At 34.6% G+C, this 26,222-nt stretch overlaps 1 protein-coding gene across 26 annotated transcripts; it reads right to left on the reverse strand.

The window, feature by feature from the left end:
• On the reverse strand, positions 1-25,880 carry LOC102582222 (zinc finger CCCH domain-containing protein 6-like). 26 transcript variants are annotated; one of them, XM_015313041.1, is made up of 19 exons: positions 25,613-25,880; positions 25,347-25,492; positions 25,032-25,097; positions 23,008-23,127; positions 22,529-22,855; positions 21,993-22,435; positions 16,412-16,524; positions 14,469-14,716; positions 14,021-14,214; positions 10,533-10,598; positions 8,291-8,834; positions 7,621-8,173; positions 2,381-3,603; positions 1,909-1,982; positions 1,541-1,673; positions 1,318-1,434; positions 1,156-1,235; positions 696-926; positions 1-339 (listed from the first exon to the last, which is right to left on the reverse strand). In XM_015313041.1, the coding sequence occupies exons 1-7, from the start codon at positions 25,695-25,697 to the stop codon at positions 16,515-16,517; spliced, it is 1,197 nt and encodes a 398-aa protein (XP_015168527.1). In that variant the 5' UTR covers positions 25,698-25,880; the 3' UTR covers positions 1-339; positions 696-926; positions 1,156-1,235; positions 1,318-1,434; positions 1,541-1,673; positions 1,909-1,982; positions 2,381-3,603; positions 7,621-8,173; positions 8,291-8,834; positions 10,533-10,598; positions 14,021-14,214; positions 14,469-14,716; positions 16,412-16,514. The 26 variants fall into 26 exon arrangements, with proteins under 26 accessions (XP_015168527.1, XP_015168543.1, XP_015168538.1 ...); XM_015313057.1 differs by adding an exon at positions 1,018-1,049 and having other exon boundaries at positions 3,490-3,603; positions 7,621-8,834; XM_015313052.1 differs by having other exon boundaries at positions 2,461-2,473; positions 3,490-3,603; positions 7,621-8,834.
• Positions 25,881-26,222: the final 342 nt, after the last annotated feature.

Here is a 26,222-nt window from a genome sequence, read left to right on the forward strand (position 1 = left end):
TGAAAAAGAGATACGCTCAAATATACATCATAGAATAATATTGATCATGTTTCAATCTTGCATCAAAGATTGATAAAACCAAACACTAAATCATACTAAAGTAACAATAACCAATAGTCTATGTACAATATGCGCCTAATTGAGCACTTTTTACTATATTAACTACATATCATTGAATGTGCTAGTACATTTTTTCTCTACTTTGACATAGACCAATAGTAGTTAACTTTATTCTTCAACCAAAATATTCAGCGCGGACCCATGTCGCAACCTAAATGACCTGCAGGTTATATCTTGTTGTTCTGCTCACGTAGTCAACCTATAAGATCAACAAATTCTCTGCATAAATAATCAGTATTTGTACATTAGAAAGAACAAAGATCTTTTGCCTAGCAACATGCAAGTATGAACTTATTTAACTTTAAGACATGCAAATATTCCTGAGAAATTAAATCTTACAACACCTTTTATTACTAGTATTTCAGAGAATGAACATTGGTCAAACAACATTTTGAAGATAGAAGGGAAGCTATTTTTATAGAAATACACTTTACTTATGCAGCAAAAACATACAAGTCGTGGTCCCAAAAAAAAAAAAACAATCTATGAAGGATGACATTCAGATTTAGTACCTGAGTATGAGCCAACACACAAATGACACAAGCATAAAAACGCACTCTGGTTATCTCTTTTACCTTCATCAGTCTCATATTTGTTGGAGTATTTCGTAAATGCTGCCTTCTTGCACGTGCTCCAGTTCTTGTAGCACCTCTTCACTGAGATGATGAGCCCAAAGTGTTTGAATGAAGGCAGGTTTCATCCTGACTTTCATCAGGATCAGGTACGGGGTCTGGATCGGTCGATATGATGAACGGGAAAATCCCTTCGTTCTACAAATGTCTTCAACAGTTTTCTTTTCCCTATATCTAGTGTGGGGCAGGGATAAAAATGAGAAAGAAGCACATTAATTTATCGATTTTCACATGTTCTTCATTATATTTATTTTTTATTTCTTACATGTAAGGTGTGTATAATCCTTAAGTTGTACCCTGTTCCTCAATGAAAGAAATGATAAATCTTAAAATTCTTGTTCATACCAGAATGTGAATTGATGACCAAGAAGAGAAAAAGGAACAGCAAAAACTTTACAAGTACCTCATGTCTCTAAAGAATAGGGAGAGTTGGTTCCTGACATTCTCTGTACATGGAATGTCATATTTTGCCATACTTGTACACTGTAATAAATCTCCAATACGAAAATATAATAAATCTCCAGAAATCAGTGCAAAAAGAAGGAAAAAGGGGAAAAAAACGTACCAGACTTGACGAACCATGTTGTGCAGACTCTCCAAAATAGTTGTTGTGCGCATGTCGGATCTTCTAAAAGTGCAATACTTGATACAGTGACTTAAAAATACCTGTTCACACTCCTCTCTGCCAGAAATAATAAAAATTGTAAAGTAATAGTACAAGTATTTAAGCAATGTCACTAAATAACAAAGTCAGATCGAAAAATAAAATGGTGACAGTAAAACGATACCTTCAAGGATGTCCAATTAAAATCATACAAGGACTCCGTCTGCTGAAATAAATAGATTTACTTCATCAGTTCTGCAAATATTCTTGGTCTCACCGAGCAGAAAGATGATACAAACTCCAATTGAAATACATGCCTGAAAGTAAGCTAGCTCAAATGTCAGGCATATTTTATTTTTATTCTTTCATTCCTGTTGACTTATTAATAATATCCATTAGCCTGGTCCTAATGCATTCATTATTATAAAATAAAATGTCTTAAAGTAAATGTAAATCAAAAGTACCAAAAAAATCTCACATCAATTAATTCATGAAAAAGAGGAAGTAATAGCATAATACTGTCTGTTACAGAATTTGACACCAAAAACTCACAAGTTAACGTGCATCTTGCCAAAAGATCCAAATCTGCACACTCCATTTTGTGAGTAGTGGTTGCACGGTGCACCCTAACAACAATTGAGAGAACCCAAAAAGATGATCTTTCAGTCTGAGCACAGATATTATTAAAGCACAAAATTCACTATGTTCAAATATTAATATGCTGATGATTGAATACAAGATGCATCTTGCCAAAAGATCAATGGACAACTAGGAATCTCTTCTCACAATTAGAACAAGAACACAACATCAACTTGGCAATGCAGATATCAATGAATGCATAAATAACGTAATAAGGATGACAGTGTGGCATCATTAAGTTGGGAAATATGTTATTTACTCATTGAAGGGTCCAAATATAGTCCATAATCCAAGTTGACCTATGCACCAGGTTCAAAACTCAACGGAAACAAAAAAACACTAGGTGATTCTTCCCATCTTTCCTAGCCTTGGTGGACAGAGTTACCTGTGGGTGGTGGCAGGTATCCCGTGGAATAACACTAGGTGATTATTCCCATCTGTCCTAGCCTTGGTGGATAGAGTTACCTGGTACAGGTTGCTGGTGAGAGGTGGCGGATATCCGTGAAATTAGTTGAGGTGCATGAAAGTTGGCCGGGACACCATGGTCATAAAGAACAAAAATAAAATCTAAGTTAACATATTGAACAAACTAGACAAATTTTGACTCTCTTAACACAATAAACAAAAAAGAAGCAACTAATTAAAAACTGGAACTTCAGATAACATCACATGTTTGCATGACCCCAGTTGAAGTGAAAAAGTGTCACAAATCAGAACAATGCCTGGGAGTAGGGACCAAATCCAGCAGATCATCTTGCATTTTATTCTAGCTTTATGAGAAATGGCGAAGTTTCAACAATTTTTTCTGCACTTGAACCAGTAATTAGAAACAAGAATCCTGAGACAACCACAATGCAGAGGCCATTTAAAGCACTTCCCAGGTTTTCTGGTATTTTTAGGCATTCAAGAGACGCACAAATTCTCACTGGAAAATTATTGCTCCCTCTGTCCCATTTATGTGAATGTGTTTGGTTGAACATGGAGTTTAAGAAAGAAAACAAAGAAAACAGACTTTAAAACTTGTGCTCTAAAACATGTCATAGACATTCTTGTGGCTATTAAAAATCATGTCATTAAAGGGTAAAATGTAAGGCTTAAAGTTAAATAGTTAATAACTTTAGAAAGATATCATTATATTAAGGATAAACTGAAAAGGGAAGTGTTTCTCCCAAGTACAAGAATCAGCCAAGAAATATAATATCCAAACTATATCATCAGTTTGGCAAGAATAGGAACATTTTATTACATTCATTGACAAGGTAGCCACTCAAGGATGAAGAATAAGATGAACAAGTATTTATTACTGGCAAAAAAGACTCTGTAAGGCATTGTTATGGGAACAAAAATGTTAAAATAAGAATGTTGAGATGGATGTACACAAATACAAGATTAGACAATATCGTAATGATCACCTCCTATAAAAGGTGATAACAATACACATAGAGAATAAGACAAGAGGTCACTTGAGATAATTTGGTTAGATCATATGCAGACCTACAAATGGATGTACGGATCAGAACGATCACCTCCGACGGAAGCTGCAAGCAACACACGTAGAGGATAATTTGAAATGTTGCTCAATATGATTTGATTAGATCCTATGTATACCTACAAATGCATCCATATATAGTGTGAAATCATGATGATTGGAAGTGTTACAAGTGTATGAGTCGTTAGACCTTTTTTTACAAGGTAATATATATATAAAAAAAAGGGGGCGATCTAGACCTAGAATCTCAAGGAAGGAAGTACCTACAATCTTTTGAATCTATCATTTCGCAATAACGTAGAACACAAAGATTGACGCACATTATTAAAGATGTGTGTATTAATGGAATATGTAGAGAACCACTAGTTATTAAAGAACCTAAAAGATTGAATATTGGAATGAAATAGGTCCAAGTAAAGTGAAATGGCCAGTGAGGATTCACATTAGCTGAATTTAACTAGTTTGTGATCGACACATGGTCTTTTATTGTCGTTTTAAAGCTACAATTCCTCATAAGTAAAGTCATGATAGATTTAAGCTTTCACTAAATTTAGAATTGCCCTTAGTTTGGATGGGAGAACACAACATTAATTTTAAAATTACAATGAAACAAATTAGCATTACTTTGGAAACATGAACCAAGAAAGGTGTTATATAACTTATATTACTTCTTTATAAGAGAGAAGATCCAACTTTTGTAGTCTTCACAGGAAATTTTCTTGTCTATTTTACCCCTAATTGAAGCTCTAGTAACCTTGCAAGTTCTCACCCATTTTGGTAAATTTGAATAAGTATATGGGTTTCTTAAATGCTACAAGGAGCTAAGTTGCTTGGACTCGAGTGAGGGTGTCCGATACGGGTGCTTATCTAGAGGTCGAATTTTTCCTGATAACTTTAAAATTCGGAAATACAAATCTAGGTACGGATACAGGTGCAGAGATTCAGCTAAAAATAATTCAAATATCTAAAAGTAGAGTTATAAAACCTAAATTTGAGATATTATGTGGAAAACTTGAGGAGGAAATGTTGATCAAGAGGAGAACTCTAAAAAGAGATAAAAAGGAAAAAGAGTGACATAGAAATTTTTATATACAAGGTATTTCATTTTCTTCAATTTTACTTTAGCTTTTGTTTTGGTTACAAAATTCATTGAATGTAACTGAAATTTCTCCGTTGATTTTGGTCAAAGGACCCAAAATCAGTTGACCAGATCAAGTATGGATCCCACATCCATGTCGAGTCGATACCAACAGTGACGAGTCCGAGCAACTTAGACAAGGAGTGATGATGTCATGGAAAAGATGATAATGGCATCATAAAAGATCTATTTATTCAACCAAATTTAAAATTGATCCAAAAGTTTGTTGTCTTTCTTTTATATGGGAATGGTTATTAAGCTTAATTTCAAATCATCTCTTTTTCCTAAGAATTTTCTATAGACAAGTAAAAAAGTTATGGTGACATTCCGTTTCTACCTTAGTACATGTTTAATCATTAAATTATTTTTTTAATATATAGCTAAAAATATTTTAAAAAATAAATATAAACTATAATTTAACTCTCCAAATAGTATATGTTAGAATAGGATTAGGTATATATAATCCTACTTAGAATAGGAATAGTAATAGAAATAGGAATAGTATTTACTTTTCTACTTGGTAAAGGATTGTATTATAGTGTCTATAAATAGGGTCTCTAAGTAATAATGTACGTACACAATTCAATAATATTCTTTTCCTATATTTCTCACATGGTATCAAGAGTCTTTACGATCTTGGTAGAGAATCAAAGAGTTTCCGCTGCCAGCGGGCGGTTATTACCCATATGTGTCGCCCGTCTGACCAATGATTATGTTAGCAAAAGTTGGGTCACCGTGTATCTTTCAAGTGACTATTTTTTCATATCTAATTTGTGTAGCGTTGTGCCATCATTGTGACTACTTGCTTATATTTAATTTGTATAGCACCATGCTATCTTTTCAGTGACTACTTTTTCATATTTAATTTGTGTAGCACCGTGCCATCATTCCAGTGACTAGTTTCTCATATCTAATTTTTGTAGCACCGTGCCATCTTTCAGGTGGTTACTTTTTCATATCTAATTTGCGTAGCACCGTGCCATCTTTTCGATAACTACTTTTTCATATTTAATTTGTGTAGCATTGTGCCATTTTTTTGGTGACTACTTTTTTTCATATTTGATTTGCATAGCACCGTGCATCTCTCCAGACTACTTATCATATTCTATTTGCGTAGTACCGTGGATTTTTCCAAACTACTTTCTCATGTCTGAGTTGCATAGCACCATGTCTTTTCGATCTTCTCAGATTTGATTTGCGTAGCTCTATTCATTTTTCCGGTGACTCTTCAAATCTGATTTGCGTAGGGTTGCGTCATCATTCTGACCCTACCTATATAATTTCTATTTTCCAGTTGGGTCGTGCCATCATTCCGATCCTACCCATATAATTCTCTTTCTCAGTAAGGTCATGCCATCATTTTGACCATACCCATATAATTTTATTTCTCATATTATGACCACTTTCAGCCATCAATTCTAACACTCCGACGCATGAGCATGTTCCGACCAATTTTTCTGTGACTTTCTTGTTCCATATCTAATATCGACTCATCTATTGATTCTGAGACCATCCATATATTTTATACCACAAATTTTGAGCACTTTTCGGCAACTGTTGCACTGTGAATAAGTCTATATGAAGCAACCACCTGATTTTGTTGCTCAGGGGAAGTCCAGTAGCCTTTGTATGTCGATTGCACAGTTCACTCTATGGTCTGAAATAGTCTTTCTCGAGCTTGGTTTGGGATGTTCAACATAATAATTCAGGTTTTTGGATGACTCATAGTGGGACTGATCACTCTGTGTTTTATCAACATTCTGCATCAAATCCAATATTTCATAAGAAGACCAAGTACATTGAGATTGATTGACATGATGACATCATGCATCAAATCCAATATTTCATGAGAAGACTAAGCACATTGAGATTGACTGTCAATTTTGTGAAGTGGATTGATCAACTTGTAGATATTTCAACAAGTCCCTCATTGGTCCTCATATTAATTACATTTGTAACAAGCGAGGTACATATGACTTGTATGCACCGGCTTGAGGGGGAGTGTTAGAATATGAATAGGTATATAGAATCCTACTTAGAATAGAAATAGGAATCGTAATAAAAATAGTAATAGTATTTAGTTTCCTATTTGGTAAAGGATTGTATTGTAGTTCTATAAATAGGGTCTCTATGTAATAATTTAGATACACAATTCAATAATATTTTTTTCTTATATTTCTCACTATATAATACTAAATAACGGCGAACGAGAGTAATTTTTCATACTTTTGGATATTGAAATGTTTTAGAAAGATGGGAATTGACGTTTTATAATTAAGGACAAAATGGTTAAGTTAAACATGAAATATTAAAGCTCCATACACGTTTAAGAAATAACAATATAAATTTCTTTTTAAAAAAAAAGAAGTTAAATTAAGAAAAACTAAAAACTACATCATATCTTAACATGCACTTCTGTAAGAGAAGGGAAGACTAAAGTAAGAAAAAAAATAACTTTATTAACCTTCCAATTCCTGTTGTATGGTTTAATTTGAATGAACATCTACAGAAGTATTTTCAGTATCAAGACTTTTAATTATTCAATTTTAAATGCTATCTTTATTTATATACTAACTTCATTGACGTTCTCAAAAAAAAGTTGCAAATATAAATTTTAATGTAGTTCAGGCCCAGTCTAAGCACATGCCCAATGCCACTATTTTAAACACAACAAAAATGCCAGAAGAGACCGACATAGAGAACTCCTGCATCCTGTCAAACTTGCACCCAATAAATATTTCAATAACAAGGAGGAAAGGAAGGAAGAAAATGAATTCCCAACTGCCTACATGAGATTAGAAAGGAGTGCATCTTAGTTATCTTTCATTGTCAATATTTTTCCAACAGAACAGGAAATTGCAAATTTACACTTAGAAACACTTAAAGGAATGTTGGTAGATGACCTGTTATAATATAAACTTACAAGCAAGACCAAAAGATAAAACATTAAATTGCAGTGACGAATTTCAATCTAAGGATTAGATGGCAAGTTGCTTACATGTCAGGAGGAAGACCCATAGCACTGAGGATAAGAGCTGCCTTTGTTCCACTCCACTCAGGTGGATGATGGTATTTACACAAAGATCCAAACTTGCAATCCCCATACTTCATGTAATAATGACATTCAGGCAGTCCAGGTCTTCTATTCCAAACTGTGATTTACATTATGAGGTTTTCTAATATATGATTTGCTGCCACTTAACCTAAGTGATTGTTGAATATGAGAACTATTGGTCAGTAAAGTTAGATGGCCATTTGTCATGAATTTGGAATTCTTGCAAAACTTTCATGTATAAGACTGTAATGTTCACTGTTATAATGCTAGTTGTTCCTGGTTATGATTTACAGTACTATATGAGGACGGGGATGTGCAAATTTGGTGCTTCCTGCAAATACCACCATCCAAGAAAGGGAGGGGAATCTCCAAGCCTTGTGATACATAACATTTATGGTTACCCGCTGTGACAGGTCTGTCTTCTTTTCATGTTCCTTCTGTCTCCTTGTATTGCTATCTCCATTCATTTTGTGTTTTCAATCCTTTTCCTTGTCTCCTTTGAAAAGTTTGACCATTAAATTATCTTTCTGATTTGGCTCATTGAGTTCATTTCACAGAATGCAAAGGAATGTTCGCACTATATGAAAACAGGGCAGTGTAAATTTGGTATCACCTGTAAATTTCACCATCCACTGCCAGCTGGTGTGCAAGTTCCAGCATCAGCGGCTGGACTTTTTCCTTTACCAGCGGCTCTTCCCCCACCAGCCACTTATCCAGTACTGCAATCTCTTTCTGTTGATTCAGCTGAACAATACGGAATGGTTACTGGCAACTTGCCAGTTATAAGGCCTTCTCTGCTTCCAGTTTCCTATATTCCTGACACATATGGTCCTATGCTTTTTCCCCCTGGAATGGTGCCTGTGCTGGATTGGACTCCTTATCTGGTATTTATATTGTAAGTGTTTGTTGCAACTGTTGATATAGATCTTTCCTGAAATGCAATGTTAATCGGCTAAGTATTAAATTATCTGGTGCAGGGTTCAACTAGTCCAGTGCCATCCCAAACTACTCAGTATGCAGCTGGAGCAGGTCCAGTTTTATGGTCATACACAACTATCTGCTTCAGCACCTGCCTACGCCGGGCCATATGTGTCTCTTACTGCTTCTCTTGCTGCTTCAAGCAGCATCCAAAATGAATTCTGTTGCTAGATCACACACTACAAGATAAGAAATGGAATATTATAGCAGAAGAAATGATTTTCATATTTTTCTTTGATTAGTGATCCTAAACTATAACAAAAGAATTTTTTTCAACAGGTAACTAACAAGGCAAATAAAAAAATAGCTAAATCTGTCAAAATCAAGACAACTAACAGATCAGAAAAAATATGGTAGGTTTCAACTGCATACTTATCTAAACCAAACATTTAGGTAGAATAGTAATCACATTCTAAAATTAAATCACAAAGTAGAAGGAAAATTTTCTTAAGAACAACATCTTCAGCATGAAACATGAAAAAATGGTAACAACAAAAACAACAAATCCATTGTAATTCCACAAGTAGGGTCAGGAAAGGAGAGTGTATACACAGACAAACCTAGTGTAAATACTAGAAAACGCGACAGAAGCTTTACACTTTTCAAAATGGACTGTACACAATTTAACTCTTTAAAACCAAACATTTGATATGTGTCGGAAGTAACACTATACATAATAGAGAGATAAAGACACTGGAAACTTCCACTAAGTATTGAATAGACTGACTTTAAAAAGTGATTGATTCACTACAAGGAAATCATAACCTCACTCTAGACAGCCAAGTGAACAGATGAATCAAGGTAAGGTAAAAAGTCTCAGAAGCTCAAAACTAGCACCCCAATGATAAAAGTAGAAATTAATCCGATTATTTATACTGAAGCACTAACGAGTAGCCCAACTCAACAGTATATTCCACAAGACCAAAATAAATTTAAAAAAACAGAAGTATGAGTTTAGTAGCAATGTAGCATAAATTGAACGCAGAACAGAATGCCAAAAATTAACTTATAACATTCTAGCAGTGGCTTTAAAAGAAAATGCAAAATTAAAACAGAGAAAGAGGTCTTTCTCCTTGAGCAGGCAGCAAACAGACGACTCGTGACAGGGCTGAGTCAGTCAAGTGTGCAATTTTGAGTATCACGAAAATCTTGGAAATATATAGAACAAATAACTGCAAACTTTCGTATGTCATAAAATGGGGAGCTAATGGAAGAGATAAATGTCATGCAGTAATCAATCATAGCTTATGCAAAAAATAAAGATCAATCATACAACAACTACTATGCCTCAGTTCAAGTTGGGGTCAGCTATGAATTTATATTGACCATGTTTCTCTATTTAAATTCATCTCATGCATCAACATTATACAACTATGATCAATCATAATTGGAAGAAAACGATACAAGTATAAGCAATGAAATTGGAAAATGGACAGTTGAAAGATAATTCACTCACTGCTAAATCCTTCTAAGGCAAAACATTGACTAGATACAGCAAAATGACGAATATTATGACAAAGCATATCTAGCAAATTAGATTCCTCCATAGAGCATTTGAAAGATGAGATGAGAAATCTCATCATGATCAACATCATAAATAGCATATAGATATAGAACATAATTTTTTTTAGCAGCCACTTATATGCTAGGACAACATAAGATGTCATTCAACATATTAGATATATGATACAATGGAAAAGCACATATACTGATTTGTTAACAAAAAAGGACAGCTCAATTAGTACAAGGTCAACAAAAAAAGTAAACAAAGTTATTGTACAAAGGAGAGCCAAATCCAAAAACACATCTCTCTCGAATTTGATCATCAAACTAGCACAAAATCCCAAACTGATTTCCATCACACTTAATGGAACTACCTGGCAAACATATTGGCCAGCTCTCTCAGGGCATTCTCCTCCAGTAGCTCTTCTTGCTCCCATAGCCTGTTATCAATTTATATACACGAAATTTCAAATCCTTCGTGCTGATTTCACTAAAGATCAGAAGTGCAAAATGTATAAAAAAGAAAGGATTTTCTTCTTTCAGACTATAATATTAAAGGATTAAGAATAGACATTTAAAAATCCGGAATAGAAATAGAAAAAAGCTGATTCTTAATAGATCAAAATCTGAATTGGATAGTAACAAAGGAAATCAAGTGATCAGGCATCATAATAAACACAAATACCTCAAAATGAACCCTAAAATTACACGATTTTTTGTGGCTTATAACAAAAATTACCAAACTCCGATTGTGAGGATGATTAAACCAACACCGAGAGCCATAGCCACAGACTCCGTTCCTCATGTAATAAATACAATCAGGCTCATAAAGTCGTTCAGGGTACGATCCTGAGCCACTACCGACCGACAACTGCCACATAGGTTCCGCATTACACCCAATGAGGAAAGAAATGATTCAGATCCACTCCACACTACATTTCAGGACACTGCCACATAGGTTCTGCATTTCCTGATGGTATCTAAGCAGTAATTGAGCAGTTTTTTCACTGAAACACTACTTCTTCCTCCTTGATGCCATTGGAGTATATATATACTCTAATGGTATCAAGGAGTAACTCAATAGTGTTTTACTGAAGCATTGTTTCTTCCTCTTTGATACCATCAGAGTATACATATACTTTGATGGTATCGAGCAGTAAACGCACATTAGTAGTTTACAACAATGGGTATGAAAGTAAGGGGTAGTCGTTTGTAAATAGTTTCTCTTTTTGGGGTATAAGTGTTCTTTTCCCTTAATTTTATCCTTTAAATGTACTAATTTTTAATTTTTGTTCTTAGCAGGCGAATTTGTGCTACCAAATGTATAGAAATGCAGTGAAACACAAATACATGGTAATTTACTACTTCCACAATTCATGCTATTAACGAGTAAATATCTCAAAAGATCACTTAACTTTGAGAAATTATATAGTAAAGTTAGTGAACTTTGTTTTATATCAATAAGATCACTCAACTACGGGTGATCCTATATCACCTTTTTTGTTTATCTTAGCTATGGAGGGGCTCAACCACATGATCAGGAGGGCAAGGGGAAATGGTTAGTTAAAGGGTTTCCAAGCTCAGGGGCAAGGACACAGAGAAGATGAAAGGGGAGTCACACATTTGCTTTATGCAGACGACTCACTAATCTTTGGTGAAGCTGAAGTATCACAGATTAGACATATTAGGGCTATCCTCACAATTTTTTAAGGCACTTCTGGACTGCATGTTAATTGGCAAAAGAGTTGTCTTTACCCAATGAACAAAGTTGATAATATGGAGATATTAGCAAGTAATCTTGGATGCCAGGTAGCTGACTTACCCACAAAGTACCTAGGGATGCCCCTGGGTGCAAAGAACAAAGAGATGTAGAGACAGGAGATTGGCAAGATGGAAGAGTCAGTATTTGTCCTAATCCTTAGGAGGGAGATTAACACTAGTCAAATCTGTGTTGGATTCCCTTCCTTCCTATATGATGAGCCTATTTCCTATACCAAAGAGTATTGTGAAGAGAATAAAATTGCTCGGAAAAACTTTTTTGTGGAATGGACACAAGGAGCGGAAAGGTTACAACCTTGCAAAATGGGATGCTAAAACACTTCACAAGAAGCAGGGGGGATTAGGTATCAAGAAACTCAGCCTCCAAAACTCTCGTCTTTTGCAAAAATGGTTATGGAGGTTCTGTGCTGAGGATACGCCTTTATGGAAAAGAATCATCATTGAGAAATATCGACTTCAAAGTCACCGGATCACTGACAATGTCCTTGGTTGTAGTGTCTGGAAGACTATTTGAAGACTCTGGCCCCAGTTTCAAAAAAATATTCAGCTCAAGGTGGGTAATGGCGTGAAGATTGAGTTCTGGAATAAACTTTGGATAGGTGAAAGGAGCTTGAAATCTCTCTTCCCTGATTTGTTCCTCCGCAGTCAACAGACTAGGGCCACTATAGCTCAGATGTGGAGCATACAAGGTTGGAATTTCAACTTTTAGAAGGGTCCCTAAATGATTGGGAGGTTCAAAGAGTTGCAGATTTGCTTATGGTGATAAATGATTTCAATGGAAATACCAATGCACCGGACAGACCAGTGTGGAAACTTCACAGCAAGGGTGCATTCACTATGAAGTCATGCTATTGGAGGAGAAATACTGGCCAACTACAGATTAGGAACTGGCCTTGGAAGCTAATCTGGAAAGCCAAAGTCCCCTTAAAAGTTTCCTGTTTTGTGTGATTAGTTTGCAGAAAAGCTTGTTTGACTCATGAAGTACAGATTTGCTCAAGATGTTTTATGTGTGACCAGGATGCTGAAATAAATAGCCATCTATTTCTACACTGTAAAACAACTGCAAATCTGTGGAACATGTTCTTGTGTATACTTGAAGTGAGTTGGGTGGTTCCCAAAACTACTAAAAGTATGATGGGCTGCTGGAAAGAGATTGGAAGAAGAGATTCAGAAGAGGACTGGTGGGAATTAATCCCCGCAAGTATCTGGTGGACATTGTGGAAGGAAAGAAATGCAATAGGCTTTGAAGACAAAAACAACAACATTCAAAAAATCAGAATGAATTGCCTTGGTCTTCTATATTTTTGGTGTAAACAGGATATGGTGGGGGATATAGAACTTTTTGTTGATTTTATAGGGAAATTGTAAAGCTCCATAGACTAGTTCTTATGGCCTTCTGTATTTTACCCTATGGGATGTAAGTGCTCACTCTCATCATTGTTTGGATGATGGAATTTTTTGAATACACAGTTACCTGTCCCTCAAATAAAATAAGATCACTCAACTTACGACTTTACTTTTACAAAATCATTCGTCCAAATTTATCAAGGAAAACAAAAACCTTCACTTTGACCTCTTGACGTTTTGGGTTAAGAAAATAATACTTTCTTTACTTTTTGAATGTGATCAAACTGATAATAAACCTTCTTGATCTTAAGTCAATAACTAAAAAAGAGTTATATTATTGCATATGTTTTTAAAATGTCAAAAACTAGCTTCAATTAATATGGATTATAACACTACTCTTTTAAATAATTGAAATATCTATTGCCTAGCAAAAAGATAACATGCAAGTGTCAGCTTATTTAACTTTAAGACGTGCAAATATTGCTGAGAAATTAAATCTTACAACACCTTTTATTACTAGTATTTCATAGCATGAACGGTGGTCCAAACAACATTTTGGAGATAGAAGGGAAGTTATTTTGTAGAAATACAATTTATATATGGAGCGAAAGCAGATACAAGTCATGGTCCAAAAAAAAAACAATCTATGAAGGATGACATTCAAATTTAGTACCTCAGTATGAGCCAACACGCGAATAACACAAACATAAAAACTCACTCTAGTTATCTCTTTTACCTTCATCAGTCGCATATTTCTTGGAGTATTCCATAAAGGCTGCCATCTTGGACTTGCTCCAGTTTTAGTAGCACCTCTTCATTGAGATGATGAGCCCAAAGTGATTGAATGAAAGCAGGTTTCAACCTGACTTTCATCAGGATCAGGTACAGGATCTAGATCGGTCCATACGGTGAACGGAAAATCCCTTCTTTCTACAGATGTTTTCAACAATCAACAGTCATGGGGCGAGGATAAAAATGAGAAAGAAGCACATTAATTTATCGTTTTTTACATGTTCTTTATTATATTTATTTTTTATTTCTCACATGTAAGGTGTGTATAAACCTTTAAGTTGTATCCCGTTCCTTCAATGGAGGAAATGATGAATCTTAAAATTCTTGCTCATACGAGGATGTGAATTGATGATCAAGAAGAGAAAAAGGAAAAGCAAAAGCTTTGCAAGTACCGTATATCAGATATCTCTAAAAGAGAGTGAGTTTTTGATATTCTCTTTTTTTTGTTTCTCACTCGGTATCCGGAGCCTGCATTGGATCCCAGACTAAATTCAGATGGTGCACTGCAGGGCTCATTCGGGGGTATGCTCCCAACAGGATTTTTCTCCATACTCAGGGCTCAAACCCGAGACCTCTTGTTAAGGGTGGAGCAGTCCCACCACTGCACGCAACTGTACATGGAATGTCATTCTTTGCTACACTGCAAGAAATATCCAATATGAAAACATAATAAAGATACCAACTACCAAAAAATTGTAAGATTTGAATGTTTCTTCTAAGAGTGAATACATAAAACAATAAAACATCACAAGGGGATAGACATGGACAAGGGGTCTATATGCATTACATATGACGAATTTAACAAACTTGCAAAATACATAGTTAGCTATGCAAACAATCATGTGATTTTTTGATGACTGAAAACACAAAAAGTCAAAGCAAGAGCCCTTATTGAAGATAGAATAAATGAGAGTACTATATTTTTAAAGTGTCTTCTTGCTAATTTTTTTTGTTATTTGTTCATGAAATTAAGGTCTTTCACATGTAAACATCTTCTTTTGACGTTTCGATTGCTACAAGAAGTATCACCTGCCATTTATGCATGGTAAAAACTATTTGATAAATTCTTAAAATCTCCGTATTTGGTTGTAGCAGGCTAGCAGCGTATCTGAAGTGCCATAGTCCAACAATGTCAAGCTTGTCAGCGTGTCTTGAAGTACAGCACTGTCAAAACAGTACCATCCCGAGTTCTCTACTTTGCTTAGTAGTATGAAGTCAATAATCAAGGAAAGGTCATTATGCAAAAAGCAGTACAAGTCAATCTTGAGTCCAACATATTTATTGCAATTTATTTGAACCTAAACTACTAAAATCATGCATGAGTAGATCATGACATTCATGAAAAATAGAGAGAAAACATACATACGCCAACCAAACTCACTATCAAAATCTGAATGAAAATCCACCAAAAACAAATTTAACAGAAAATGGAGAAACTCTACAGGAAACCCAAAAGTGAAGACCAAAAGGAGCAAAAAAAGAAAAAGAATATAGGAGAAGATTTGGAAGACAAAGGAGCTAGGGCCTGAGAGATTATAGCAGCAACATCATAACAATAGAAATGAAAATTTGCATCATTTAAAATTGGACACATTCTTTAATTTTTATCATGTTATTCTAGCGTATGCCTACAAAAGGTATCGGGGTTATGAAAACAACTCTTTTGTCTAACCTCCGATTGTCTATTTTATGTATGAATGGATATTACTTGATACCTCCGAATGAAAATCTCAAATTTTCAAAAGAGTATGAAAAACTACCATTGAACCAAAAATTAATGAACTCTCAAAGAAATCAAGTGTCCCTACTCCCAAGAAGTTGGTTGGGATTGTGGGAACTATCGCTCGAGAAGTAAGAAGTTGATCCGTGTTTGGTCATAAGGATAATAGTTCTTCTTAGGTCTGGAGCGGTCGGACCAGGGGGTTATCCGCGATTGGTAATGGCACAACCAGAATAGGAGTAGAGTAGAAAAGGGATATATGAAAATCGTTCTCTTCCTCTGTGCATCTCATTGATGGGTAAATATCCATAAAAAAGGGACAACTTTCGTGTAGTTTGTGATTAAACGTAACTACTAAGATTTTCTCTATAATAAATCCTTTTCTTGATATATCTCTTCTTGTTCCTCAATCTTCGGAGAGGGCCCCTACAAATTCGTAGATCTGAGGAACATTCTGCAACAAAAGGATGGTCCCCTATGCATTTCATTTTTTCCTTTAGGTCAAAAAAGAATATCCCCATCATAGTGAACCTCTCCTTGTAATCGGGTTGAGGTAGATACCTCCCATAAGCCAGAAATCAGTGCAAAAAGAACGAAAAGGGGAGAAAAACTTACCAGACTTGACGAACTATGTTGCACGGACTCTCCAATATAGTTGTTGCACCCGTGTCAGATCTTCTAAAAGCAATACTTGATACAGTGACTTTAAAATACCTGTTCATCCTCCTCTGTGCCATAAGAATAACAATAGTAAGTAATATTAGAAGTATTTAAGCAATGTCACTAAATAAAGAAATCAGATCCAAAAATGTAATGGTGACAATGAAACGATAGCTTAAAGAACGTCCAACTAAAATCACACAAGGACTCCGTCTGCTCAAATAAATAGATACAAATACCTCCCATCAAAATACATGCCTGAAAGTAAGCTAGCTCAAATGTCAGGCATATTTTCTTGTTTATTCTTTCGTTTCTGTGATTTGTTAATTATATTCATTAGGCTGGTCCTAATGCATTCATTATTTTAAAATTAAATGTCTGAAAGTAAATAAAAGAAAAAGTACCAAAAAAATTAGAATCTCACATCAATTAATTCATGACAAAGTGGAAGTAATAGCATAATACTGTCTGTTACAGAATTTGACACCAAAAACTCAAAAGTTAACATGCATCTGCAGTATCAAATAAGATTAATTTGTTTTTGTCAATTCAACTGAATTTCTAATTGATTGATTTAAAGTGACACATACATTCTTAAGTTCCAATATCGAGCACACTTAAACGGTATGGCATCATAAAGTTAGGAAATATGTTTTTTAATCATTGAAGGGTCCAAATATAGTCCATAATACAAGTTGACATATTGAACAAACTAAACAAACTTTGACTCTCTTAACACAATAAACAAAAAAGAAGCAACTAAAAAACTGAAACTTGAGATAACATCACACATTTACAGATATCATCTTGCATTTTAGTCTAGCTTTACGAGAAATGCGAAGTTTCAACATTTTTTCTGCACTTGAACAAGTATTTGGAAAGAAGAATCCTGAGACAACCACAATGCAGGGGCCATTTAAAGCTCTTCCCAGGTTTTCAGGTATTTTTAGGCATTCAAGAGACGCACAAATTCTCACAGGAAAATTATTGCTCCCTCTATCGCATTTACCGTAATGTGTTTGGTTGAACACAGAGTTTAAGTAAGAAAAACTGATTTTTAAAACTTGTGCTCTAAAACATGTCATAGGCATTCTTGTGGCTATTAAATCGTGTCATTAAAGGGTAAAACGTAAGGCTTAAATTTAAATAGTTTGTAAATTTAGAAAGATATCATTATTTACATTCATGGACAAGGTAGCCACTCAAGGATGAAGAATAAGATGTACAAGTATTTATTGCTTGAAAAATAACTTTGTTAGGCATTGTTATGGGATCATTAATGTGAAAATAAGAATGTTGAGATGGATGAACACAAATACAAGAATAGACAATATTGTAATGATTACCTCCTTTAAAAGGTGCAAACAATACACAAAGAGAACAAGATAATAGGTGAGATAACAGGAAATGTCGCTCAATATGATTTGATTACATCCTATGTATGCCTACAAACGCATCCGTCTATTGTGTGAAATCATGATGATTGAAAGTGTTACAAGTGTAGACGAGCTAGACCTTATTTTATAAGGTAATGTAAAAAAAAAAAAAGAGGACCATCTAGACTAGAATCTCGAGGAAGGAAGTTTGCCTCAAAGGACCTACAATCTTTCGAATCTACACACTTCGCAAAAACGTAGAACACAATGATTGACGTGTGTTATTAAAGATGTGTATATTAATGGAAAATGTAAAGAACCACTAGTTATTAAAGAACCTAAATGATTGTATATTGGAATGAAATAGGCCCAAGTGAAGTGAAAATGACCAGTGAGGATTCACATTAGCTGAATTTGACTAGTTTGTGATCGACACGTGGTCTTTTCTTTGTCGTTTTTGTGAGAAATATTGAAAAGAATATTATTGAATTGTTGTTGTGTCTACATTATTACATTGAGACCCTATTTATAGACACTAGAATACAATCCTTTCCAAGTAGGATACTATTTACTATTCCTATTTCAATTTGTATTCCTATACCTATTCCAAATAGGATTGAATAAACTTATTCATATTATCTAATAGGATTGTATAAACCTATTCATATTCTAATAGGATTGTATAAACCTATGCATGTTCTAACACTCCCCCTCAAACTAGTGCATACAATTCATGTACCTAGCTTGTTACAAATGTAATTAATAAGAGGACCGATGAGGGGATTGGTGAGATATCTGCAAGTTGATCAGTCGACTTCACAAAATTGACAATCAATCTCAATGTGCTTATCTTCTCATTAAATACTGGATTTGATGCATAATATCAGTCAATCTCGATGTGCTTAATCTTCTCATGAAATACTGAATTTGATGCATAATGCCGATAAAACAGAGAGTGATAAAATTACAGTGTAAAAACTGTTTCAGACCATAGAGTGACTTACACAATCGACATACAAGGCTACTAAACTCCCCCTAGCAACAAAGTGCTCAAAATCTAGTATAAAGTATATGGATCATGTTGGAATCAATAGATGAGTCGATATTAAACAAGAAAGTCACCGAAACATTGGTCGGAACATGCTCATACGCCGGAGTATTAGATTTGATGGCTAAAAGTGGTCACAATCTAAGAAATAAAATTATATAGGTAGGGTCGGAATGATGGCACGACCCAACTTGAAAATAGAAATTATATAGAATAGTTCGAATTGATGGAACGAACCCATTGAAAAAGAGAAATAATATGGGTAGGGTCGGAATGATGGCACGACCCTACTGAAAAAGAAAAATTATATGGGTAGGGTTGGAATGATGGCACAACCCTACGCAAATTAGATTTGAGGAGTCACCGAAAAGACGAATAGAACTACGCAATTCAGATATGAGAAAATAGTTTGAAAAAAATCCACCGTACTACACAAATTAAATTTGAAAAGTAGTCCAAAGAGATGCACGGTGCTATGCAAATCAGATATGCAAAAAAAGGTGGTCACTAAAAGGATGGCACGGTGCTACACTAATTCTATATGAAAAAGTAGTCACTGGAATGATGGCACAGTGCTACACAAACCAGATACGAAAAAGTAGTCAACAGAAAGATCGCACGGTGCTACACAAAATAAATATGAAAAAGTAGTCACCGGAATGATGGCACGGTGCTACACAAATTAAATATGATAAAGTAGTCACCAGAATGATTGCACGGTGCTACACAAATTAGATATAAGAAAGTAGTCACCGAAATGATGACACGGTGCTACACAAATTAGATATGAGAAAATAGTCACCAGAAAGATACACGATGACCCAACTTTTGCTAAAATAATCATTGGCCAGACGGGCGGCCTATATGAATAATAGCCGCCCGCCGACAGTGGAAGCTCTTTGATTGTTTACCAAGATCGTAGAGACTCTGATACCATGTGAGAAATATTGAAAAAGAATATTATTAAATTGTTGTCGTGTCTACATTATTACATTGAGACCCTATTTATAGACACTAGAATACAATCTTTTCCAAGTAGGATAATATTTACTATTCCTATTTCTATTTGTATTCCTATTCTTATTCCAAATAGGATTGTATAAACTTATTCCTATTCTAATAGGATTGTATAAACTTATTCCTAATCTAATAAGATTGTATAAACTTATTCATGTTCTAACAGTTTTAAAGCTACAATTCCTCATAAGTAAAGTCATGATAGATTTAATTTATCACTAAATTTAGAATTGCCCTTAGTTTGGATTGGAGACCACAATATTATTTAAAAATTACACTGAAACAAATAATATTACTTAGGAAACATGAAGAAAGAAAGGTGTTATATAACTTATATTTTTATCTCTATAAAAGAAGAGAAGATTCAACTTTTGTAGTCTTCACAGGAATTCTCTTGTCCATTTTACCCCTAATTGAAGCTCTAATGACCTTGCAAGCTCTCACCCATTTTGGTAAATTTGAATAACTATATGGGCTTCTTAAATGGTATAAAAAGCTAAGTTACCTGGACTCGGGTAAGTGTCTGATATGGGTGCGTATCTAGGGATCGAATTCTTCCTGATCTAACTTTTAAGGCTCGGAAAATACGGATCTAGGTATGGATACAGGTACAAATATTCACCTAAAAATAATTCAAATATCTAAATGTTACCTTCTCATAAAAATATAATTCAAATATCTAAAAACAGAGTTATAAAACCCATATTTGAGATATTATGAGAAAAAATGTTGATCAATAGGAGAATCCTGAAAATAGAATAAAAGGAAAAAGAGTGACTTTGAAATTTCTATATACAAGGTATTCCATTTTCTCCAATTTTACCTTAGCTTTTGTTTTGATTACACATTCATTGAATCAGAATTTCTCCGTTGATTTTGGTCAAAGTACCCAAAATCGATTGACTAGAACATGTACGGATCCCACACGTACCCATGCTACGTCGACACGGGTGCGATATTAAAAGTGACAAGTCCAAGCAACATAGACAAGGAGTGATGATGTTATGGAAGAGAGGATAGTGACATCATGAAAGATATATTTATTCAACCAAATTTAAAATTGATCCAAGAGTTTGTTGTCCTTCATTTATATGGAAATGATTATTAAACTTAATTTCAAATCATCTTTTTTCCTAAGAAATTTACTATGAACAAGTAAAATAGTTATGGTGACATTCCGTTTCTACCTTAGTACATGTTTAATCATTAAATTATTTTTTTAATATATAGCTAAAAATGATTTTAAAAATTAAATATAAACTACAATTTAACTCTCCAAATAGTATAATACTAAATAATGGTAAACGACAATAATTGTTCACACTTTTGGATATTGAAATGTTTTTTAAAAGATGGGAATCAACGTTTTATATAATTTAGGAAAAAATGGTTAAGTTAAACATGAAATATTAAAGCTCCATACACGTTTAAGAAATAAAATATCAATTTCTTTTTTAAAAAATCAAATTAAGAAAAATTAAAAACTACATCATATCATAACATGCACTTTTTAAAGAGAAGGAAAGATTAAAGTAAGAAAAAAAAATAACTTCATTAACCTTCCAATTCCTTTTGTATGGTTTAATTTGAAAGAACATCTATAGAAGTATTTTGTTGTATCAAGACTTAATTATTTAATTTTAAATGCTATTTTTATTTATTGATTAACTTCATTGATGTTATCAAAAAGAAGTTGCAAATATAATTTTTAATGTAGTTTATTCCCGGGCTAAGCACATGCCCGGTTCCACTATTATAAACACAATAAAAGTGCCAGAAGACTGACAAAGAGAACTCCTGCATCAACTGTCAGAACTTGCATGCAATAAATATTTCAATAACAAGAAGGAACGGAAGGAAGAAAATGAATTCCCAACTGCCTACATGAGATTAGAAAGGAGGAGCACATCTGAGTTATCTTTCATCGTCAATAATTTTCCAACAGAACAGGAAATTGCAAATTTGTACTTAGAAACACTAAGGGAATGTTGGTAGATGACCTGTTATAATATAAACTTACAAGCAAGACCAAAAGATAAAGCATTAAATTGCAGTGAAGAATTTCAATCTAAGGATTAGATGGCAAGTTGCTTACAGGTCAGGAGGAAGACCCATAGCACGGAGGATAAGAGCTGCCTTTGATCCACTCCACTCAGGTGGATGATGGTATTTACATGAAGATCCAAATTTGCAATCCCCATACTTCATGTAATAATGACATTCAGGCTGCCCAGGTCTTTCCGGAAATGCAAGTCCATCCTGGATGCTGCTTGAAGCACCAAGAGAAGCACTAAGAGACACATATGGGCTTGCGTAGGCAGGTGCTGAAGCAGATAGTTGTGTATGACCATAAACTGGACCTGCTCCAGCTGCAGACTGAGTAGTTTGGGATGGCACTGGACCTGCTCCAGCTGCAGAGTGAGAAGTTTGGCATGGCACTGGACCTGCTCCAGCTGCAGAGTGAGTAATTTGGGATGGCACTGGACCTGCTCCAGCTGCAAACTGAGTAGTTTGGTATGGCACTGGACTAGTAGAACCCTGCACCAGATAATTTAATACTTTCCCGATAAATAATGCATTTCAGGAAAGATCTATATCAACAGCTGCAACAAACACTTATAATATACATACCAGATAAGGAGTCCAATCCGACACGGGAACCATTCCAGGGGGAAAAAGCATAGGACCATATGTGTCAGGAATATAGGAACCTGGAAGCAGAGCAGGCCTTATAACTGGCCAGTTGCCAGTAACCATTCCATATTGTTCAGCTGAATCAACAGGAAGAGGTTGCAGTTCTGGATAAGTGGCTGGCGGTGGAACAGCCGCTGGCAAAGGAAAAGGTCCAGCTGCTGATGCTGGAACTTGCACACCAGCTGGCTGTGGATGGTGAAATTTACAGGTGATGCCAAATTTACACTGCCCTGTTTTCATATAGTGCGAACATTCCTTTTCATTCTGTGAAACAAACTCAATGAACCAAATCAGAAAGAAAATTTAATGGTCAAACTTTTCAAAGGAGACGAGCAAAAAAATTGAAAACACAAACGAATGGAGATAGCGATACAAGGAGACAGAAGGAACATAATGAACATGAAAAGAAGACAGACCGGTCGCAGCGGGTAACCATAAATGTTATGTATCACCAGGCTTGGAGATTCCCCTCCCTGTCTTGGATGGTGGTATTTGCAGGAAGCACCAAATTTGCACATTCCCGTCCTCATATAGTACTGTAAATCATAACCAGGAACAACTAGCATTATAACAGTGAACATTACAGTCTTATACATGAAAGTTTTGCAAGAATTTCAAATGCATGACATATAGCCATCTAACTTTACTGACCAATAGTTCTCATATTCAACAATCACTTAGGTTAATTAGCAGCAATTCATATATTAGAAAACCTCAGAATGTAAATCACAGTTCGGAATAGAATAGGTTCAGATGCTAGATCACACAGTACAAGATAAGAAATGGAATATTATAGCAGACGAATGATTTTCATTATTTTCTTCGTTTAGTGATTAAAGTAAACCAAAGGAATTTTTTTCAACAGGTAATATACAAGGCAAAATCCAAAAAATAGCTAGATCTGTTAAAATCAAGACTACTAACAGATCAGAAAAAATATAGTAGGTTTCAACTGCATACTTATCTAAACCACACATTCAGGTAGCAATAGCATTCACATTCTAAAAATTAAATCACAAAGTAGAAGGAAAAAATTCTTAAGAACAACATCTTCAGCGTGAAACATGAAAAAATGGTAACAATAAATCCATTTGTAATTCCACAAGTAGGGTTTAGAAAGGATAGTGTATGCAGGCAAACCTAGTGTAAATACTAGAAGACACGACAGAAGACTTTACACTTTTCAAAATGAACTCTTCAAAACCAAACACTTCATGTGTTGGAACACTAAACATAATAGAGAGATAAAGACACTGGAAACTTCCACAAAGAATTGAATAGACAGAATTAAAAAGTGATTGATTCACTCCACGGAAATCATAACCTCACCTCACTCTAGACAGCCAAGTGAACAGATGATCAAGGTAAGGTGAAAAGTTTCAGAAGCTCGAAACTAGCACCCCCATGATAAAAAGTAGAAATTAAATCCGATTATTTAAACTGAAGCACTTACGAGTAGCCCAATTCAACAGTATATTCCAAAAGACCAAAAGAAATAATTATAAAAAAAAACAAAAGTATGAACATAGTAGCATAGTATTGAACGCAGAACAGAATGCCAAAAATTAACTTATAACATTCTAGCCGTGACTTTGGAAGAAAACGCAAGATTAAAACAGAGAAAGAGGTCTTTCTCCTTGGGCAGACAGCAAACAGACGACTCGTGAGAGGGCTGAGTCAGCCAAGTGTGCAATTCTGGGAATCAAGAAATTTTTGGAAATATATATAACAAATAACTGCAAGCTTTTGTATGTCATAAGATGGGGAGCTAATGGAAGAGATAAATGTCAAATAGTAATCAATCATAGCTTATGCAAAAAAAGAAAAAAGAGATCTATCATACAACTTCTATGCCTCAGTTCACGTTGGGGTCAGCTATGAATTCATATTGACCATATTTTTCTATTTTAGTTCATCGCATGCACCAACATTGTACAACAATGATCAATCATAATTGGAAGAAAATGATACAAGTATAAGCAATGAAATTGGAAAATGGACGGTTGAAAGATAATTCACTGCTAAATACTTCTAAGGCGAAACATTTACTAGATACAGCAAAATGACCAATATTATGACAGAGTCTAGCAAATTTAATTCCTCCATAGAGCATTTGAAAGATAAGATGAGAAATCTCATCATGATCAACATCATAAATAGCATACTAGATACTAGAACATAATTATTTTTATAAGCCACTTATATGCTAGGACAACACATGATGTCATTCAGCATATTAGATATATGATACAATGGAAAAGCACATCTATTGATTTGTTAACAAAAAGGGCAGCTCAATTAGTACAGGGTCAGCAAAAAAAGTAAACAAAATTATTGTACAAAAGATAGTCAAATCCAAAAACACATCTTCTCTCTCGAACTTGATCATTAAACTAACACCAAATCTCAAACTGATTTCTATCACATTTAATGGAACTACCTGGCAAACAAACTGGCCAGCTCTCTCAGGGTATTCTCCTCCAGTAGCTCTTCTTTCTCCCACAGCCTGTTATCAGTTTAGATACATGAAATTTCAAATCTTTCGTGCTGATTTCACTAAAGATCAGAAGTGCAATTTTAAAGGATTAACAATTAAAAATCCAGAACGAAGATTGAAAAAAATTGATTTCTTAATAGATCAATCTTAATTGAACAGTAACAAAGCAAATCAAGTGATCAGGCATCATAATAAACACAAATACCTCAATGAACCCTAAAATTACACGATTTTTATGTGGCTTATAACAAAAATTACCAAACTCCGATCACGAGGATGATTAAACCGACAACGAGAGCCATAGCCACAGATTCCGTTCCTCAAGTAATAAATACAATCAGGCTCGTTAAGCCGTTCAGGGTACGATCCTGCTTCAGTGCCAACCGACAACTGCCCCATAGGCTCTGCATTACACCCAATGAGGAAAAAAATGAGTCAGATACAGTCCACATTACATGAACTAGTGTCCAAAAATTCCGGCGAAATACAGATAAATTAGAAGATGCAGGTAAGAGTTTACTCACCTTCCAGTCCAGTTTCTTCGTCGAGAGAAGCTTGCACCGTCACCGGAGCGTCATCGGTCGGCTGATCTCCACTAACCATCTCCATTTTCCCCCAAATGAACTAAAAAAAACTTATCAACATAAAACCATATTTCATACGTTACACTTTTGTTTTAGAGGAAAAAAAGAGACTTAGCTTTGGCTTTGACAATATGACAAAAATCTCTCTCCTCTCACATTCAGTCAGTTAGTGTGAATACTGTGTGCGCCATGTGATTTGGGAAGTTTAATGGCTTTGCTTCTTTTACCAAAATACTCTCTAAGTTTGTATTAGTTGATCATTAATGCCTCAGTCCCATATTATTGATCATTATATTAAATATATATACTTTTTACATATTAGTTCAAGAAAGTATTAATTTGTTTTTATATTATCTTTGTAATTAATTCTTTTTAAAAGTGTTCATATTTATTTATAAAATTTCTAAAAAGTTTTTTAAGGAGTAAATTAGTAAAATCATATTTTTATTTATGATTTCTCAAGTAACATGAAAAATGGAGAGTAATCAACTAATATGAAACGGAGGGAGTTGTCTTTTTTCCGTGTTTTGTGTTTTTATGAATTTTGTCT

The sequence above is a fragment of the Solanum tuberosum genome, unplaced genomic scaffold (genome assembly GCF_000226075.1).
Source record: "Solanum tuberosum cultivar DM 1-3 516 R44 unplaced genomic scaffold, SolTub_3.0 scf00227, whole genome shotgun sequence".
Classification (NCBI taxonomy): Eukaryota; Viridiplantae; Streptophyta; class Magnoliopsida; order Solanales; family Solanaceae; genus Solanum; species Solanum tuberosum.

What these genes read in the sequence shown, in the direction of transcription:
- LOC102582222 (XM_015313041.1), bottom strand. Translation starts at nt 25,697, where the DNA reads ATGGAGATGGTTAGTGGAGATCAGCCGACCGATGACGCTCCGGTGACG. An exon ending in CGAAGAAACTGGACTGGAAG is followed by an intron (nt 25,493 to 25,612) that starts GTGAGTAAACTC and finishes GGTGTAATGCAG; the next exon opens with AGCCTATGGGGCAGTTGTCG. An exon ending in CTGGCCAGTTTGTTTGCCAG is followed by an intron (nt 23,128 to 25,031) that starts GTAGTTCCATTA and finishes TATGATTTACAG; the next exon opens with TACTATATGAGGACGGGAAT.